General features: G+C 38.2%; 2 protein-coding genes across 3 annotated transcripts; one reads left to right on the plus strand and one right to left on the minus strand.

Annotated features, from left to right (window-relative positions):
• The first annotated feature begins 948 nt into the window (after positions 1–948).
• On the plus strand, positions 949–9,961 carry LOC148896021 (transmembrane protein 205). 2 transcript variants are annotated; one of them, XM_088999844.1, is made up of 4 exons: positions 949–1,861; positions 2,302–2,517; positions 4,663–4,826; positions 6,559–9,961. In XM_088999844.1, the coding sequence occupies exons 2-4, from the start codon at positions 2,418–2,420 to the stop codon at positions 6,859–6,861; spliced, it is 567 nt and encodes a 188-aa protein (XP_088855970.1). In that variant the 5' UTR covers positions 949–1,861; positions 2,302–2,417; the 3' UTR covers positions 6,862–9,961. The 2 variants fall into 2 exon arrangements, with proteins under 2 accessions (XP_088855970.1, XP_088855971.1); XM_088999845.1 differs by lacking the exon at positions 949–1,861 and having other exon boundaries at positions 1,971–2,517.
• Positions 8,753–20,974, minus strand: LOC148896022 (nucleotide sugar transporter SLC35D2-like). Its single transcript, XM_088999841.1, has 12 exons — positions 20,736–20,974; positions 20,528–20,561; positions 20,344–20,430; positions 20,192–20,259; positions 20,030–20,101; positions 19,886–19,954; positions 18,805–18,907; positions 16,298–16,390; positions 15,982–16,049; positions 13,542–13,620; positions 12,393–12,475; positions 8,753–11,550 (listed from the first exon to the last, which is right to left on the minus strand). Exons 1-12 carry the CDS (start codon positions 20,843–20,845, stop codon positions 11,445–11,447), a joined length of 972 nt encoding a protein of 323 aa, XP_088855967.1. The 5' UTR covers positions 20,846–20,974; the 3' UTR covers positions 8,753–11,444.
• Between the last annotated feature and the right edge of the window lie 101 nt (positions 20,975–21,075).

Below are 21,075 nucleotides of genomic sequence, written 5' to 3' on the forward strand. Positions count from 1 at the left end.
AAGTTTACATACCCTTGTGAAGAACATAATGTCATGGCTCTCTTGACTATCCAGTTATTTCTACAACTCTGATTTTTCTCTGATAGAGTGATTGGAACAGATACTTCTTTGTCACAAATAGCATACATGAAGTTTGGTTCTTTTATGACTTTATTATGGTTTAACAGAAAAAGTGATCAAATCTGCTGGGTCAAAAATATACATACAGCAACACAAATTAGCAAGGTTGGTGACTGAGAAAGTTGTGTCAGCGAAATGAGTTTCATAGCATGGCCTCTTAAAGGACAACCGACATCACTTTTTTGTTTCCTAACTGACATCAGAAAAACGTTTTATAGCATCTAAAATACCAAGAACACACAGTATGATATTTTTAGTCAAACGCAAATCAACCAATAAAAATGACTTAAAGTGTGCTGAAACTGCAAAAAAAAATGAAACCGAAAGTTGCCAGTTTCAGAAGGTCCCGCCTCCTTGTTCGTGGTGTCACCCCAAGACGTCTTGCCTTGCTGGAGAATCAAAACAATTGCTTCAGATTCGGAGAATATGCTTTCTTGTTACACATCCAGTTATGAATATGATTCAAATAGTTCTGAAGAGGAAAGCATACATGTTTGCAATCGATTAAAGACTTTATTCCGTGCCATTTTGAGGTATGTGGGGTGGGAAATGTAGCATCAAAAAGAGGCAGAAAATGGCAACAAAGCTCAGTGTAAAGAATTAATCAGCCTGTAAAAACGGGCTGATTATCAATGTTCCTTCCTTATTTCCTTACTGACTTTATTGCCAAGTATTGGATTGGATTGGATTTGCCTTTATTAGTCTCGCAGTGGAGAAATTTACATTTTACAGCAGCAAATTGATAAAAGGAATGAAAGTAGAAAAACAAAATACAAGGAGAAAAATGAAGGCACTATACAGTTCTATTTGGGTTACTGTTTTTTTTCTTTCTTTGCTTTCTTCCTCTATTTATTGTTGATTCCTTCCTTCCGTGCCTTCAAAATCATCTAGCGAACCCCAAAAGAAGATGAAAATGACGACAGTGCATTCAAAAGTAAAATGACTTGACAAACTGAAGAAAGGCAAAAGTTATGCCGCAGTTGCCCCCCATTACGACATCAACGAATCTACGGTGCATTACATCAAGAATGACATACCTGTAAATATTATACTGTTGATAGTGGACTGTTTACTTTATTGCATTCGATTTGTACTGTACTACAAACTCTGCTTATTTATGCATGTCCTGTACTGTGTTCCACTAAATTTCGCCTTATAAATATTTTTTTGCACTCATACACATGTAAATTTACCAGTAGGATTCGCTACATCGCGTTTTTTCGTCTATCGCAGGCGGTCCCAGTCCACATCCATCTCAATAAACCAGGGATTACTGTATGCAGTTACAGCCTGTAATGTTTAGATTAGGTCAGCAGTACTTAAAAACTGTAGTCCACATGTTCGTTTTTTAATGAAAAATGAAAGTTTTACTAACTTTTTTTTCGCGTGGTTTACGCCATATTTGCATTGGGTTCACGTTTGTAAAGTTACGCTGGTGACTAAGTCCAGGTGTTTCGCAAAAACAGCCTATGAATTTACTAAACTGTCTTTTTATTTGTTTTTGTTTTCAACGGTATGTGTAATAAACTTGGTATTTATTGTAACAGATGAATTTCTTGCTTGTCGTCTCCTCAAACATCGAAGCAGTTGCAAATGGCAAGTCGTGTGACATTCTAAGTTGTGTACGTTGACTCCAAGCTTGGTGAACCAGTTTGTTGTGGCTCAACTTTTCTACGAAGCTTTCCAGTTTTTACGGTTCCTCCTCAGAGGTGTTTTCTCGACTTGAGCAACCGTCACACAGGTAAGTATTGTCAATTATTTCGGATATTCAAAAGAGCTACCTAGTCTTAAAATGATTTTTTAAAAACGTTCTGCTGGTTTCCATTTGTGTGTGTTGAAACGGAACCTCCTTGCCAGCCCTACTCGTGAGTTCGCGTCTGCCGAACTTTGCGAACTCAGCAAGCTGGACGTTTACAAAGCGGCTCTTGCTTTGTTTGTATACGAAGCTGTCGGCTTCCATTTAAAAAAAAGTGTCATTCGATACGATAGTGTCGTTTTGAACTCGGCGACAGTCGCTCTTTGCTAGCAACGGCTAGCCGCGCTATGCTAAGCGATAGGCGTACGTAAACTCGGTTTCCTTGACAACAGCGCGGAAGTTTGCCTTTTGGCTAACCTTAAACTAGTACGACCGCTTGTACTTTTGGGTGTGTCGCTGACATGTGTTACGTCTTCCCCAAACAGCACAGCGGCTCAAGGATTGACTGGTTGGCGTTCCCTGCAAACTTGTGTTTTTTTGGATTTGGAGACACCCAAATCCCCAGGAGGGGAGTGAAAAACAGGAACGAGCGTTTGACAGCATGACCACCGACAGGGAACCCACATTCAGCGTCAAACTGGCCCAACTGCTGCTGCTCTCCACCTACTGGGGAATGCAGATTTGGGTCACCTTCATTTCAAGTTAGTGACACAGACACACCCACGCTACACACTGCAGAGTTTCTGTATAACAGGGTGCCGAAATCCAAAATCTGGGGCGTCGAGAGATCTCATGCAGACCATATTAGACGCTGTCACGTCCTTAAATATTTCCGTTTGTGGAAGCCGAATTCCACCTGTTTTTAATCTTTCTCTCATAAATCGATCATTTTTCTATTTGCTGTCGACTGGAAATTACATCACATTTGCTGAGGTAACAGCCAATTGTGGCTTCAGAAAACAGGTGGAAAATAAGGTCCGGTCGTGTGGCATTTGTAGGTAGAGCCGTAATTTGCCATGACGGAAATGGAATGTAATTTTCAGTCGACAGCATGTGGCAAAATGGCTGACCTGTCAAGATGGATAAAAACAGGTGGGTTGTAAGTGCGGACAGACATGTGGACTTGGACCCTAGATTAAAAAAAAAATCATTACCAAATTGTAGTTGTCATTGACATGTTACATCGGCAAGACATTTTATTCAAGACATTCTAAAATACAAAAAAAAAAATGGTTGCATTGCCTCAACATTTTTCAAGACATTAACTCATTCACTGCCAAACGCGCAAAAATGTGTCTACTCCGGCGCCAGGGTTTTTGTCATTGTCACTCGAATTTCAGGACCCATAGAATATTGATTTTTAAGACTACATAAACATTCAATGCAGTGCAAGAATACTTAGATTCTCTTCTTACATCAGAAAAAAAAGTGTTAACTCCTAAATTATATCCTGGTGTTATATGAGCTTGAAATGAGGGTGGCTGTCCAAAATGCAATGCAATACATATACAGTAAAGTCTCGTTTTATCGATATTCTCGGGAGTCGGAAGAAATATCGATATAACCAGACTATCGATATAACTGATCCTGCGGCATGTAAATTTTCTCCTTGCGTTCATAGAAATAGTATCGTAATAAGCAGTACTATCGATATAACCGATATCGATATAACGAGACTTTACTGTATATTGGTTAATACAGCGCTTTAAAGGACAACCGACATCACTTTTTGTTTCCTAACAGAAAAAAAGTTTTATAGCATGTAAAATACCCAAAACAGACAGTATGATATTTTTAGTCAAATGCAAAACACCAATAAAAATCACTTAAAGTGTCCAAAAACTACTTCAAATAGAACCTGGAAGTGGCCAGTTTCAGAAGGTCCCGCCCTCTTGTACGTGACGTCACACCAGGACGTCTTGCCTTGTTCGAGAATCAAAACAATGGCTTCAGATTCGGAAAAGATGCTTTCTTGATACTCATCCAGTTATGAATATTATTCAGATAGTTCTGAAGAGGAAAGCATACATGTTTGCAATTGATTAAAGAATTTATTCCGGTCATTTTGATGCATCTGGAGAGAAATGTAGTGACACTCTTTAGTACTCGCAGTACCCAATAAAAGGCAGAAGATGGCGACAAAGCTCCGTGTAAATTATCTCCTGGGACGTTTTGTAAGCGAACATCAAATACACTGTAGAAGTCTTGGCGCAACACACAACGATTCACCATCACGTTATTTATGTGTTTTCTTTCTAATTTCGCCATCAACACGAAGTTTTCAGACCAAATAAAGTACCGCAAAATGCATTGAGGTAATGCAAAGTATGTCCTTTCTCGGTGAGGGGCGTTCCTTCAGTGACGTAGGGTGAGGACTTGTCACCAACTCAATAACAAGACTTCCGGAATATTCAGCGCGAGTCTTAAAACGTAAAATATAGCTATATGCCATGGAATCTTTGTAAAATACGCTCAGTAGAAGTCATTTGAAATGATTTTACAAATTATGGACACAACTTGTCCGGAGGCGTCGGTTGTCCTTTAACAACAGCTGAAGCTGGAACAAAGCGGTCACATGGAAACAAAGGGAAATGCTGCCCCCTTGTGGAAAAGGAAAAAATGCCAGAGGCCATGGCCAGCGCTTTATCAGCACCAAAACATTAAAAACAAAACCCGAACACATTCAGGAATGGTGATTTACGTCATATTTTCAATTCCCGAATAAGTTAGTGGATGGCAGTCAATGAGTTAAAACAAAAGTCCCCAAAAAATATAAAAACCCTTACAGAGGGATTACGATCGTCGACATTGCATAACTTGTTGAGTACGTGTTGTTTCCCTAACAGGTTTTGTTATGGACAACCACCTGAATAGGCACACGTTCGGCTTCATTCAGAGCCGCCTGGTCCCCTTCTACCTTCATTTGGGCTCAGCCTGCGCCTTCTTTAACCTGACAATCTACGCAGCCTATCATCCCAGCGACCTGCTCGACGAGCGAGAGGCCTTCCAAGTAAGTTGTCCTCACAGACGTCGCCTTGATTGATAGGTCAACTTGGGTGCGATGGCATCTTTCCCATTGAATTAATTGTTTTGAAAACAAAGGCCTCTTCTGTCTTCCAATATGCAATTTTTCTCATTTTGACGTCACGAGCTTGCTGTCGCAAGGGACAAAAGGGGGCATATTCAGGTTGCTTTTACAACGCAGGAATAGGCACACACAGACCAGACCCTTTGACACATTGATCATAATTTATTGGGCTTTTTTTTTTTAAAGCTACAGTGATACCTCGGTTTACGAACCCCTTGGTTTACAAACATTTCGGTTTACGAACGTTAAATTGATGAAAATTTTAACTTGGCATAAAAACTATTTTTTGGGATACACTTGGAGCTGCCACAATGAGTGATGTGTCGTTCGGGAATGAGCTCGTTCTCCGAACAAGGAAATTTGCCACCGTCTTGTTGTCCTCTATTCCCCGCCCCCAGTCTTCGGTTAAAGTCACGTAATTGGTCAAGATCGCAGCAGTGAGGGGAGGTGGTTTAAACATTAAAGAGACAGGCAGACAACAGAGAGAGAGAGTGACAAAATGGATAGAAAACAGTGAAATTTGGACTCGTTTCAACTTTCAAAAAGCAGAGTGTAGACTGCAAGGTTAAAATTCCCATCAATCAGGCTCCACAAACAACCCGCACAAGCCATCTGTACACTTGATGCAAAAAGCTATCACTCCAGCTAAACAGAACACAATTGATGAGGAACTAGATAAAATTATAGCAGCGAAAGCACCTACAAGGGATCATTCCTCAAGATGGTGAAAGAAGAAGGCTACGTTCCTCATCAAGTGTTTAACGCTGAGGAAACCGGCCACTCCATTCCATCAATGACCTTCAGAAAGGTAAATGAAACCACTTTATTATACGGTACAGTTTATTTCTTTAATTATAATACCATAGCACATTTATTATACATAAAATAAAGTATATTGTGTGTAGTTTTAAGACTTAGAAAATTAGAAAGTAGAAAATGATGTTTTATGTGGACCTGGGAATGGATTATTCTCATTTTAATGGTTTCCTATGGGAAATTAATTTTTGGGATACACACTTTGCACCTTACACACTCTGTCTGGGAATCAATTAAATTTGTAAACCAACGTATCACTGTAATTCAATTACAAACATTCAGATTACCGGTAATCGGATTACTGGTAGTGAGATTACTAGTAATTCAATTACAATCATATTCCTCATAAAATTACTAGTAATTTGATTACAATCAATCTGATTACCGGTAATCGGATTACTGTTAATAACATTACTAGTAATTTGATTACAATAAATCTGATTCTGACTAATCTAATTAGTAGTAATACAATTACTAGTAATCAAATTAGTAGTCATATTACTAGGAATGTGATTGTAATCGAATTGCTGGTTGTTGTAATCTGATTACTGTAATCTGGTTGCTGTAATCCCATTACAGTAATTTCATGACTAGAAATCTGATAACTACGAGATTACGAGTATAGATAGCTTCAGGGAGTAGTCATGGACAACATGGACAAAAGGCAAATGCTGCCCCCCTCGTGGAAGGGAAAAACGTTGCCAGAGGTCTGACCAGCGCTTTATCTGCACCCCCCCCCCCTCTGCAAGAAAAAAAAAACAAAACCTAATTCCATAAACCATTTGGGAATGGCAGCGAATGAGTTAAAAAGCGTGTGTTCTCTTCCCCGTCACGACAGATCTTCATCTTCTTCGTGTCGGTGACGGTGGCGGCCGTCAACGCCCAGTGGTTCGGCCAGATGACGTCGGAGATCATGGCCGACATGCACCTGGTGGAGCAGGCGTGCGGCCTGGGCCAAGACATCGGCCTGTCGTCCAACCGCGAGGCCTACGCCAAGCTATGCCAGAACGACGCCAAATACCGTCACCTGAGCGGGCGCCTGCGCCTCTACCGGTTACTGTCGTCGCTCTGTAACGTGTGTTGCGTGGCTTGCAATTTTTATAGCCTCAGCTACATGGCCGAAAACCTCAGCACGCTGTAACAAGCATCCCATCGTGGTTTATTTCATACAGTGATACCTTGGTTTACGAACTTAACTGGTTCCCAGACAGAGTGTGTAAGGCAAAAAGTGTGTATCCCAAAAATTCATTTACCATAGGAAACCATTAAAATGAGAATAATCCGTTCCCAGGTCCCCATAAAACATAACAGGCAGTGAAGGCAGTAAAATCCCAAGATTCTTGCGTGATATCATCCAAGACGTGCGTACCCTTAACGCTTCATCACAAAGTCAATTTGTGCTTTTTTTTGGTGGGGAATCATCACACTTCTTAGGCCGCATCACAAACGATATAAAAGATCGTACGTGATGATTGGTTCAAACTCTTAAAGATGATTTACTCCCCGCCCCTGAAAATGTGACACTTTTTAGATGCGTTTTTTTTTTTTTTTTTTTTTTTTTTTTTTTTTTTTTTTTTTTTTGTACTGAGATGGAAACGTTTTGGTTTGAATTTGTATTCACATTCATACATTGTGCTTTGGACACTAAAATAAGCCAGTTTGTTGGGATGTGCAATGCATGATGGGAAAGTTACAAAAGAGCTTGTGTAAACGTTCGGTGAAGGATATTTAGAAAAATAAGATCGATGGAAGGCAGAAACAATGCAACATTTTTTAAACACTCAATTATTTTTGTAGATGTGAGGTATTGGTGCTTTTTTTTGTGTGTGAATTAAAAATGTGTACAATCGTGTGGATTTAATCATGTTCGGCTTTATTATTTAGCTTTGCACCGCACAGGAAAATGTTCACTTTTCTTAAATTGTTGTGATTTTGTAACCACAAAGGGATTTTTTAATTTTATTTTGTGGGGGGTGAGTGTTTAATTCAGACTGACTTTCAAAATAAAATCTTTACTTAGTGCCATTTGGACTTTTATTCTGGTCAGTTTTTTAAAACAAAGGTAAAATGTCAAACTCGTAATTATTAAAAATAAAAAGTCATCAATGTCATCTTAAAGGACAACCGACACCATTTTTTTTTGTTTCCTGACATCAGAAAAACGTTTTATAGCATCTAAAATTCCCAAAACACACAGGCTGATATTTTTAGTCAAATGCAAAACACTAATAAAAATGACTTCGTGTGCTAAAACTGCAACAAATTGAGCTGCGAATTGGGCATTTTCAGAAAGTCCCGCCCACAGTTCGTGATGTCACACCAAGACCTTGCTCGAAAATCAAAACAATGGTTTCAGATTCGGAGAAGATGCTTTCTTGTTACTCATCCAGTTATGAATATGATTGAAATAGTTCTGAAGAGGAAAGCATACATGTTTGCCATCGATTAAAGGAGTCCTCACATATCAATTCGAGCAGTCAATGACGGCAATGTAGTGTCCCAGAAAATGCAGAATATGGCGCCCAACCTGTTGGAAATGGGTTGATTTGTGTCAACTAGTATCAAATAGTTGTCTTGGTGCAACACACGATTCACCATCGCGTTATTTATGTGTCTTCCTTCTAATTTCGCCATCAAAACGAAGTTTTCAGACCAAACAAAGTACCGCAAAATGCATTGTGTGTCGCTTTCTCGGTCAGGGGGCGTTCCTTTAGTGACGTCACATACGGACTCGTCACCAACTCAAAAACAAGACTTCTTGAATATTCAGCGCAAGTCTTAAAACGTAAAATATAGCTATATGCGGTGGAATCTTTGTAAAATACACTCAGTAGAAGTCACTTGAAGTGATTTTACAAATTATGGACACAACTTGTCGGAAGGCGTCGGTTGTCCTTTAATGCCAAGCTCATCCGAGAATCAATAATACACAGCAAATTGCAAAACATTTCATCGGCTCATCTTTTTATTCAATGACAGGAACAAATGTTACATTGTAAAGCATTTTTTTTTTAAAAGTCACACTTTGAAGAAAACCAACCATTTTGTAGCATAAATTGATTAAGCTAACTGTAAACGTTTCTGTTTCGACTTTGTCCCAACTTGTAACAGTGCGTGTGCAAATAACATGGTAACTGACTATAGCATCGAGAAAACATGACAACAAAGGCATCCGTGTTAACGCGACGTAAACTGCTCGCAGATTGACCTCTTACAATTGAGAATTAATTGATCGAATTGATAAAATTGCCCACATCACTTGGAATTTCAGCCTCCGAAGAGTAAACAATCGGATTTAAAAAAACAAACAAAACATTGGCAGACATTTGCTTTTACAGTGATACCCTGGCTTACAAACTTAATTGGTTCCCAGACAGAGTGTGTAAGGCAAAGTGTGTATCCCAAAAAATAATTTCCCATAGGAAACCATTAAAATGAGAATAATCCGTTCCCAGGTCCCCATAAAACAATTTTCTATGCCTTAAAGCTACACAAAATATACATTATTTTATGTATAATAAATGTGCTATGGTATTATAATTAAAGAAATAAACTGTACTGTATAATAAAGTCGTTTTATTTACCTTTGTGATGGTCGATGGCTTGATGGAATGGATAGCTTTTTGCATAGTGTCTCAAGGAGCTCTGGGTTGTACATCTTGGAACTAGTGCGGGTTATTTGTGGAGCCTGATTGATGGGAATTTTAACCTTGCAGTCTACACTCTGCCTTTGAACTATCAAAGTTGAAACGAGTCCAAATGTCACTGTTTTCTATCCATTTTGTCACTCTCTGTAGTCTGCCTGTTTCTTTAATGTTTAAACCACCCCCCCCCCCTTCACTGCTGCGTTCTTGACCAATCACATGGCTTTAACTGAAGACTGGGGGCGGGGAATAGAGGACCAAAACAAGACGGCTGCTATTTTCTTGTTAGGAGAACGAGCTCGTTCGCGAACGACACATCACTCATTGTGGCAGCGCCGTGTGTATCCCGAAAAATAGTACGTATGCCAAGGTAAAATTTTCATAAATTTAACATTCGTAAACCGAAAAGTTTGTAAACGGTTCATAAACCGAGGTATCAAAACAATTTGCCTATTTCCTGACATGTTACGATAGAACAAACCAGAAAGTGGATAAAACCATTTCTGCGCCAGAGGGAGGGTGTGGAGTCACCTCTTACAAAATAAAACCAGGAAGTGGATTAATCCATTTATGAGAGAGCAGGGGGGGCTTAATCTCGGTTAGTTATAAAAAAAAAGCTCAAAACTCTGCACCATTTTGTGGGAGATGACTTATATGGGGTGGCTTATTCTTTATATTGAATGCATAATAATAATCATCATAATAATAATAGTAATAATAATAATCTGTTAATAGTAAACATCTTAAAGGAAAATAATTTACGATTCAATTATTTGGATCGGAACGGTAATATTAGCGTTAACAGTTACATTTAATCTTTTAACAATTTTGAACGGAATTAAATATTTTAAACGTACTATTTTAATGTTTATTTTGAGCAATATTTAATCCGGCTAAATAAATGTATCTATTTCCTTCAAAACACACCAAGCACAAATGTTTCCCCACGCATTTCTGTAAAAAAATATGATATGGTTCATTTTTCATTGAAAATTCTACAGTCATCTACTTTTCTCTGTTTGGATAATGACATTTTGGCTAATGAGGGTGTTGAAACCGTTGAAAAAAGACTGTTTTCTTCTACGTTGATTAAAACCGTACCACTCTGCCCTCTAGGGGACAATCCTTGAATTGCATCGCATAAAAAATATCAATTCCATTTCGTTTTTGCATTTTTTCCCACTTTTAAATTATCTTGCGGGCATGATCAAAACTCCTTGGGGGCCGGTTCTGGCCCGCGGGCCGTATGTTTGACACCTCTGGTTTATACAGATGTCACAATGTTGATACGAATGTGGATTCTTCAATTTGGTTGGCTGAAGTGTGCTAACGGACTTATCATTATCATTATTATTATTATTATTATTATTACGATTATTATTATTATTACTATTACATTTAAAGACATTTAAACAGCTTCTTCCCCCAAGCCATTAACTCTTTGAACAGTAGCCCAAATGGAATTGTATAGTGCTTCTTTGCAATTTTTTTGCTGATGATACTAGTGCAGTGTGTTCGACCGGAAACAAATTCCTTGTGTGTTCTGCATACTTGGCAATAAAGATGATTCTGATGATTATGATTACTATTATTATGATTATTATTATGATTACTATTATTACTATTATTATTATAATTATTATTATAATTATTATTATTACAATTATTATTATTATTATGATTACAATTATTATTATGATTACCATTATTATTACGATTACTATTATTGTTATGATGATTATTATTATTATTACTATTATTATTATTACTATTATTATTATTATTAATATGCAAATTTTCTGACATGAAAATAAAATGCTATTTGCTCATGACAACCTTGCCAGAGGTGAGGAATACCCCTATGTGTTTTTCCAGTAAAACATCTTATAAAAGTTCCATAAATATTTTTCCCTTTTCAATACTTAAAAAAAATACAAAGACTACTATTTAAAAAAAACTAATAATCCTAGACCTCTTTGCTAATGATGATGATGATGATGATGATGATGATGAACCATCATCTCCTCCTCGGACATAAATAAAGAAGGACAAGAGGCGGGAAAAAAAAAAGAATCCATCGTCATACAACCACTTTGCCCTTAATGTCCATTTTGGTGCTTTCGCTGAAATTGCTGGGCTGCTCCTCGTACAGTGTGATGTACGAATACACCAAACTGGCTGCGATGCTGCCGGCACAGAAAATATTTAAAAAAATTCATGTCACAAGTTATGAAAGTCGCAATGCAGAAATAAGTATGTATGTACAGGTAACATCCGACTTACGACCGGCTCAACTTACGACCACCCGTACTTACGACAACATTTTGAATGGATTTTGACTTACGACCGTTTTGGTCGTAAGTCGGATGCTACCTCGGGTGGCATCTGACTTATGACCACCCATACTTACGACCACCAGACCCTATTTTTAACATTTTAATTCTACACCTGGTACCGCGACGCGCTAGCAGGCCGGCAACACGTAGGACAATTTTGGCCAGCCAGCCAGCATCTCACTCTCGCACAGCAATCGACCGCGTGATGGCATTCAACATTTTGATTTGATTTCGACTTACGCCCATTTGGTCGTAAGTCAGGTTGGTCGTAAGTCAGATGTTACCTCGGGTGATCTCTGACTTACGACCACCCATACTTACGACCACAACCTCAAGACCCTATTTTTAACATTTTAAGAGGGGGAGTTTGTGAGTAATTTAGCCTTAGAGTCACTATTCAACATTTTAAATGGATTTTGACTTAGAGTGGGACAATTTTGGGAACTAGACTTTGAAAATCTTTTTTTTGCCAAGATGTCCAAAAAAAAACAATACTGTTTGATTATAAACAAAGTCACTTAGAAGTAAGATTTAAAGCAAACTCTTAGTTTCAATGATTATATTGTGGCAGAATAGAAGAATGCAAAAGATCACACCAAATGCTCTAAAATGGCCGACAATTTTGGGAACTAGACTTTGAAAATCTTTTTTTTTTTTGCCAAGATGTCCAAAAAATAATAAATGCTCCATACCTTATATTCAAACCGATGAAGTTGGTCCAGGAGAAGATGTAATCACCAATGAACACCATTCCAATGTATGTTACCAGAACATTCTGAAAAAAGGAGCAACGGGAGTTATATTTTGCCATGCTAGTGCAACCTCAAAACAAAGCTCACCATGTTTAAAGGCTCCATTTTATTTTGGAATTAAGGGTAAACTATAGCACCTCTGGAAATAATATTTTTAGACACAATGATACCTTGGCTTACGAACTTAATTGGTTCCCAGAAAGAGTGTGTAATGCGAATAGTGTGTATCCCAAAAATTAATTTCCCATAGGAAACCATTAAAATGAGAATAATCCGTTCCCAGGTCCCCATAAAACATCATTTTCTACTTTCTAACTTTCTAAGCCCTAAAACTACACAAAATACACTTTATTTTATGTATAATAAATGTGTGATGGTATTATAATTAAAGAAATAAAGTCATTTTATTGACCTTTGTGATGGTCGTTGATGTCTTGATGGAATGGAGTGACCGCTTTCATCAGCATTAAACACTTGATGAGGAACGTAACCTTCTTCTTTCACCATCTTGAGGAATGATCCCTTGGAGATGCTTTCTCTGCGATAATTTTACCTAGTTCCTCATCAATTGTGTTCTGTTTAGCTGCGTTGATAGCTTTTTGTACCAAGTGTACAGATGGCTTGTGCGGGTTATTTGTAGAGCCTGATTGATGGGAATTTTAACCTTGCAGTCTACACTCTGATTTTGAACTATCAAAGTTGAAACTGTCTCACTGTCGTCTGCCTGTCTCTTTAATGTTTAAACCACCTCCCCTCACTGCTGCGTTCTTGACCAATCACGTGGCTTTAACCGAAGACTGGGGCGGGGATTAGAGGACCTAAACAGTCGGTTGCCATTTTCTTGTTAGGAGAACGGGCTCGTTCGTGAACGACACATCACTTATTGTGGCAGCTCCGTGTGTATCCCAAGAAATAGTTCGTATGCCAAGGTAAAATTGTCATAAACGTAACATTTGTAAACTGAAAAGTTTGTAAACCAAGGGGTTCGGGAACCAAGGTATCACTATATAACCACCATATGGTATTAATAAAACACATATGAATTCTGAATGATTTCATAAAAGAGGTCTCATCAGCACTGCCCCTTACCTTAATGCAGCCCAAGATGGTGGTGGTAAGTGCGGAGTTGTAGTGTGTACAAAACACGATGGAGTACATGAGGACAAACCTGTGCGCACACAAAAAAAAAAAAAGACTAAATATAGCACATGAGCTAACCAGCTATCTATCTTGCTCCCTACCTAGCTGGTTACTATCTAATTAGCTATCTATTTGCTATCTATTAGCTGACTAGCTAGCTATCTAGCCAGCTAGCTGTTGGGTATCGATTAGCTAGCTAGCTTTCTATCTATTTGAGTTAATTCCGTGTTGAGTGAATGCTGGCGCGTGTGGCTGCCGCTGCTCACCCACTATAAAAAAAGTATTCTATGAGTGTAAAGTGACCTTGAGAGTTTTGAAAGGCGCTTATAGATTAAATGTATTACTATTAATAATAATAATAACATCAGTCACAGTAGGAAATTCGTGAATGAGTGGATAATTATAGCCAGCAGATGGCAGCTTTGGCACCGTTTTGGATGCCTGCTGCGACTGAAGTGGAAGTTCCTAAAACATAGGCGGTACTGTGGAAATTGATCCTTGACAATCAGGTTGAGCAAAGAATTGGTCAAATTAAACTGACAAACAAAGACGTTGTCAAAAAAAGATAATAAAAAAACAGACAAACCGTTTCTAGTTAGAGCCACAAACGATTGATGTAAGCGGACACACTACTAAATAAATACAAGGTGACCCAAAACGATGCGTACCCATGAAAATTTCAATTGTGGCTTTGATTTAAAAGCTATTTATTTCAAATTATAATCACGTATTATTCAGTTTATGGAAGACCATTCACCAAGGTTTCAGCTATTTCTGTCAATTTTTCGTCAATTTATGGCTTCCCCAAAACGTGTTCCAAATGTCCACCATTTTGTTGTCAGACGAGTACAGGTTTGCTTGCAATGAAATGGCGGACATTTGGAACACATCTTGGGAAAGCCATAAATTGACTAAAAATTGACAGAAATAGCTGAAACTCTGGTGAATTGTCTTCCATAAACTGAATTATGTGTGGTTGTAATTAGAAATAAATAGCTTTTAAATCAAAGCCACAATTGAAATTTTCATGGGTACGCATCTTTTTGGGTCACCCTGTACTACTATTAGTATGACTGAAGCATCTGAAAATAGTTTGTAAGGTTTTATCAAATGTAAAATGATTGCACTGGTGATCCTATAAAACACTTTATCTTGTCATCATGATAGGGAATAGACAGAATATAAAATTATCATATTTAAAAGTTTCATACTTAGAAGGCCCACAATGGAAGCACAGAAAATCTGGGGTCAGTCTGAGGTGAACAGACACAAACTATTAAACTGTCATCGTCATGTAGGAGATCTGGCCTTGGACTAATTTACGACTTGGTAAACTCCTTCATAGGAAGCCATTAGCCAGGTTACAAATCTATCAGTTCATGGAAAGGACAACCGATTGAAATGTCTATGCTCTGTTGGTTTATGGACGTTGATGCTTGGGATGTCCTGAGGCGTGGTATTCAAATCAAGAAGATTATGTTTTACTAATGCTTCACTTAAAGGACAACCGACACCATTTTTTTTGTTTCCTAACTGACATCAGAAAAACATTTCATAGCATCTAAAATATCCAAAACACATAGGCTGATATTTTTAGTCAAATGCGAAACACCAATAAAAATGAGTTTTAGTGTCCAAAAACGACTTCAAAAACAAAAGATGGCGCCCAAGCTCCGTTGGAAATGGGCTCATTTGTCTGCTGGGAATTTGTGTCAGCGAATATCAAATAGTAGTCTTGGTGCAACACACAACCATTCACCATCGCGTCCTTCTAATTTCGCCATCAACACGAAGTTTTCAGACCAAACAAAGTACCGCAAAATGCATTGTGTGTCGCTTTCTCGGTCAGGGGGCGTTCCTTTAGTGACGTCACGTGGGGATCGTCATCAACTCAAAAACAACACTTCCTGAATATTCAGTGCGAGTCTTAAAACGTAAAATATAGCTATATGCGGCGGAATCTTTATAAAATACGCTCAGTAGAAGTCATTTTACATATTATGGACACAACTTGTCCAGAGGTGTCGGTCGTCTTTTTAAATTTGCATATATTCTCAATCAATAGCTTGGCAGAGGGCTGCAGAAGCTGGGCGTCGGTCATGAATGGCAGCATCCCCTGCCGGCAGTAAAAATTTTTACTGCCGGCAGTAAAATCTTCCTGTGTTCGAGCCTTTGTTCACAGTGTCCGAGCGAACATCTCTGACACATCAAAAGCACATTTAGAGTGTTGGTGAGGGCGAACAATTGCGTAAGTGAGAAAATACAACGGACATTATCCTAGAACTCAGTGACTATAGTCAATTTAGCAGCCCCACCCTGACCCCCAAAAAATGTTGTTTAACACCTCGCCCCTTTGGACAAGCATCTCACATAACCACCATTTTCTTACCCCATAATGCTGGACAGGAAGAACTGGATGAGGAAAAACACGTCAGACCAGCCGTTGTAATCCATGGCCTGTTTACACACAAACATCCAAACTTTTTCACATTGTGGCGACGAGCAACGTGTAAATTACTTCATTAAAAAAAAGTACATAACGGGCATCTTTGTCTTTCTCACTCACGGGGCTTCATATGCGAAAAGCAGCCAGCTTGCTCACTAACAAGAGAGCACTGTCGCTAAACATGAACAGGCACACGTACGAGCATAGCGCTTTCTTGAAGGAAGTCCGTTGCCCGGAGTTTTCACTCTGGCCTTCTTACCTTCTGGATGTCTCCGGTCGTGTGGGCCAGCAGGAGAGTGGGGAAGATCATAAATAATGCATTGTAATAGACCAAGCCGTATTTGCCCAGCTCCTGTGAAATACAAACAAGAGAGGAAATGGAACTTGAATGCTTTAGCACACAGGTGTCAAAGTCAAGGCCCGTGGGCCAAATCCGGCCCGCCACATCATTTTTTTCCGCCCGCGAAAGCAAATCAAACTTGTTAAATTCCATGATGATTGATAAAATCTGAGCCAAAATGTCATATTTTTGGATGTCAACCACAGTAAAAGTCATTATTCTTGACTTCAGATTTGAAAACGAGTTATTCATTAATTTGCTGTGTGCTCTATATGTAATATTTGAAGGGATTTGAACATTCTAATGGGTTCCCCAAATTCATAACGGCCCTCGAGAGGAAACCATAACTACAATGTGGGCCGCGGCAAAAAATGACTTTGACACCCCTGCTTTAGTACTTAAATAAATAAACAAATAAATAAATACATAAATAAATGGAGAAACATAAATAAATAAATGAATAGGTAAATGGAGAAACATATAAGTACAAAAATAAATGAACAAACAAACAAATAAATACATAAAGAAATAAATAGACAATAAATATATAAAAAAGTAAGTAAATAAACGGACAAACAAGTAAATAAATAGGTAAATGCAGAAACAGTAAGTACATAAATAAATGAACGGACAAATAAATAAATGGGTAAATAGAGAAACAAATAAGTACATAAATAAATAAATACACAAGTAAATAAACAAATAAGCAAGTAAATAAATAAATAAATAGGTAAATGGAGAAACATAAGTAAATAAATGAATACGTAAATGGAGAAACAATAAGTACAAAAATAAATGAACGAACAAATAAATAAATAGGTAAATAGAGAAACAAGTAAGTTCATAAATAAATAAATACACAAGTAAATAAATGAACAATTGAGCAAGTAAATAAATAAATAGGTAAATGGCGAAACATACAAGTACAAAAATCTAATGAACAAACAAATAAATAGGTAAGTAGAGAAACAAATAAGTACATAACTAAGTAAATACACAAATGTATCCACAAATAAATACACATTCATAGCATACACATTGCAGACAAAGCAAATATGCAGCAAACAATGAACCGACAACGGATGGTCGTGCCGGGTGTCCTTTTAAGTGTCAATGATTAAAACGACCAGCACCTGCGAGGCTGCAGGCAGGGCTGACGTCGCTACCCGTTGGTCGCAAATCTGATCGGGACGACCAGCACCTGTGCAGGTGCAGGCGGGGCCGACAGCGCCCCCCCCCCCGTCGCCAACCAGATCATGACAAATAGAGATACAAATATGTAAATAAATACATAAATAAACAGGTAAATAAATAAACAGATGGATAGATACACAAATAAATAAACATGTAAATAAATACACAAATAAGTAAGTACATAAATAAATAGTTAAATTGAGAAACAAATAAGTAAATAAACGAACAAAAAATAAATGAACAAATAGGTAAATAGAGAAACTAATAATTAAATAAAGAAATGAATAGATACACAAATAAACAAAAAAGTACGTAAACAAGTAAGTAAATAAATAAATAGGTAAATAGAGAAACTAGTAACACATTGTTTTTTGGGGCGGGGTTTTTTTCATCTCTTTTTTTAATGGCTTTTGTCGGTAATATTTTTACTTAATTTTTAATGTATATTTTTGTAATGCATTTTCAGTAATTTTGGGGATAACTTATTATTTTTGTCAGTCAAGTGTTTTTGTTTTTGTCCAAATTTTGCGATAATTATGTTTCATTTCTTTTTTTAATTGGCGTTTATCAGTAATATTTTGATTTAATTTTTATGCATGTTTTTTGTCATATATTTTCCATAATATTTTGTGATATTTTTGGCCATATTACTTCATTTTGTGACTGTATGTTTTTTTTGTCCATATTTTGCAATAGCTGTGTTCCATTTCTTTTTTTAATGGCTTTTATCAGTAATATTTTGATTTAATTTTTATGCATGTTTTTTTTCTCATGTATTTTCCGTAAATTTTGGGCTAACTTTTGGTCACATTATTGCCTTATTTTGTCAGTCAAGTGTTTTTTTTGTCCAAATTTTGCGATAGTTTTGATCCATTTCTTTTTTTAATGGCTTCTGTCAGTAATATTTTTCTTTCATTTTAACACAAAAAAACTATGCCGAATAAACATGACCTTTACTCTGCAAATCATCGAAACTGAAATCTTGACGATCTGTAAACTGATCGTCACAAACGTAGTCGCCATCCAAATATCAAGAATGTGCAGCTATGGCGACATTTTCTTAATCCCAAAACACCCAAGTTAGCTTTTTTAGGGGGGGGAGAAAACAACACACCCACTCAAAGAATGCAGTTATTTGAGGACAGACGAAGGACAGGTCAGCGATACTCCCCCAGCACTTTCGCAAGCTCCCAAACAATGACAGCTATTCACAGTCAGTCACCGTCACATACCTTAGCCTCCAATTTCTGCTTAACGAAAGCACCGTTGGTCGCCGTAAGAACATCATTGAGGAGGATGCAGACGTAGCCTTGTAGGTCAAAGGTCATGTCGGCGCTGTGAAACCATAACGGGGTGGACAAGATTGTCTTAGAACGACAGCTGGGTTGGGTTCACTTTGTAAATTCCTTATCAGACGCGGTAGCAAGTCTCTCGTGTTTTTATTCCGGTAATTGTAGATAAGATAACTCTAATAGCTGGTTGCAAATGTTCATTTAAAGGACAACCGACACCATTTTTTTGTTTCCTAACTGACATCAGAAAAACGTTTTATAGCATTTAGTCAAATGCAAAACACCAATAAAAATGAGTTAAAGTGTCCCAAAACAACTTTCATAAGGTCCCGCCCCCTTGTTCGTGACGTCACGGCAGGACATCTTGCCTTGCTCTAGAATCAAAACAATGGCTTCAGATTCAGAGATGTTTTCTTTTTATTTCATCCAGTTATGAATATGATTCAAATAGTTCTGAAGAGGAAAGCATAAATGTTTGCAATCGATTAAAGAAGTCATCCCGTATCAATTCGAGCCGTCAGGACACCAATGTAGCATCCCAGAAAATGCACAAGATGGCGCCCAAGCTCCGTTGGAAATGGGCTGATTTGTCTGCTGGGAATTTGTGTCAACTACTATCAAATAGTAGTCTAGGTGCAAGACACAACGATTGACCATTGCGTTATTTATGTGTTTTCCTTCTAATTTCACCATCAACACGAAGTTTTCAGATGAAAAAAAAGTACCCAAAATGCATCGTGTGTCCCTTTCTCGGTCAAGGGCGTTCCTGACGTGACGTCACATCAGGCATCGTCATCAACTCGAAAACAAGACTTCCTGAATATTCAGTGGGAGTCTTAAAACATAAAATATAACTATATGCTGTGAAATATTTGTAAAATACGCTCAGTAGAAGTCATTTGAAGTGATTTTACAAATTATGGACACAACTTGTCCGGAGGCGACGGTTGTCCTTTAAAAAAAAATGGCTATATGACCAATGCCGTTTTAAATAAATACATTAATTAATTCATGAAATTACCTCGCAGCAATGAAGGCCCCAAGTATCATTGTAAAGACCGTCAGCTGGACTGACCTGGAGAATTTCTTACTGTCAAAATGAGGAATAGACGCAACATGAAAAAAAATCTCCATCTCAAATTGAGCACAAATATAAAGCGCTTACTTAAGCAGGAATCCCTCAGCTAACATGGTGAATAAGATGGAGAACCTCCTGAGCACAGTAAACATCGGCAAGCTATAGGTGGAGACAGAGTCGTATTGTCAAATAAAAAAAAAGTCTGGATTTGAATTCAACTTCCATCTAACCGTTCATATAATATCTCACTTGAGTCTTTTGGTTCCATATAAACCAGTAATTTGATTGCCCACATAGAGGAGAGGTAGGGGAAATGTCTAAAGAAAAGGAAAAAAATGGAAATGTCATTTAACTCGAGATGTAAAATAAGTTATAAGAACACAAGAGACAGGTGGTTTCACCTTGAGCGGTACTTTCTTATCGAAGTCTGGAAAGCTGATCACCCTCGCTGCCTTGGCCACCCGCAGGACAACCACCGTTGCCAACATCTGCACAGTCGCAAGGGCGTTTAAGAGGAAAAAACAGCTGCATCTCAGCTACAAGTCAATGATACATGTGTTTACAGGGAATAGTTGCGAAACTCACTTGCCCAATCCCGACGCATATCGACGAAGGGAACCTGGGAACATGGAGCGATGGTCGTGAATGCAGATAATAATGAAAAAAAAAAGTGTTCAATGTACTCCCCAAGTTAAATGTTGTGAGAATAGAAGGCGGTCGTTTAAACGATGATATCCAAAGTTGCCTTGAGCTAACCTGGCTAATAATTTCGAGTTCCCTCGCACCGGCTTACCTGTAGGCTGTGAGCACACTCTTGTTTACCATGACGATGACGAACGAACTGAGAGCGTAAAAACCGGCGGCAAAAAGCTTCAACGGCACCGTCGGAGGTTTGTCCGCCATCTCCTACGAGTTGTCATTCCGTACTGCGGTCTGTCGGCCTCGGCCGCCCAGCCATTGAGTCGCTGCCTGTTTGGCACTCGTGCACGCCCGCGAGTACGCTAATACGTCCATTGTGAATTCCGCATTCAGTTCGGACGGGCGCGTCTACTTGGCGGCCATATTGGAAGGGGGGACTTTGCCATCAAATTCAACACATCCGTTCATCCATTTTCTATTCGGCTTAAAGGACA

This window comes from Hippocampus bargibanti, linkage group LG07 (genome assembly GCF_051943395.1).
Source record: "Hippocampus bargibanti isolate YZ-2025 linkage group LG07, ASM5194339v1, whole genome shotgun sequence".
NCBI lineage: Eukaryota > Metazoa > Chordata > Actinopteri > Syngnathiformes > Syngnathidae > Hippocampus > Hippocampus bargibanti.

Excerpts from the sequence above, each read along its gene's own strand:
- LOC148896021 (XM_088999844.1), top strand. The coding sequence starts at position 2,418 with ATGACCACCGACAGGGAACCCACATTCAGCGTCAAACTGGCCCAACTG. Across the intron at positions 2,518-4,662 it reads TTGGGTCACCTTCATTTCAA|GTTTTGTTATGGACAACCAC; the intron begins GTTAGTGACACA and ends TTTCCCTAACAG. Across the intron at positions 4,827-6,558 it reads ACGAGCGAGAGGCCTTCCAA|ATCTTCATCTTCTTCGTGTC; the intron begins GTAAGTTGTCCT and ends CCGTCACGACAG.
- LOC148896022 (XM_088999841.1), bottom strand. The coding sequence starts at position 20,845 with ATGGCGGACAAACCTCCGACGGTGCCGTTGAAGCTTTTTGCCGCCGGT. Across the intron at positions 20,431-20,527 it reads TATGCGTCGGGATTGGGCAA|ATGTTGGCAACGGTGGTTGT; the intron begins GTGAGTTTCGCA and ends GCGACTGTGCAG. Across the intron at positions 11,551-12,392 it reads TTCATCGGTTTGAATATAAG|CATCGCAGCCAGTTTGGTGT; the intron begins GTATGGAGCATT and ends CTGTGCCGGCAG.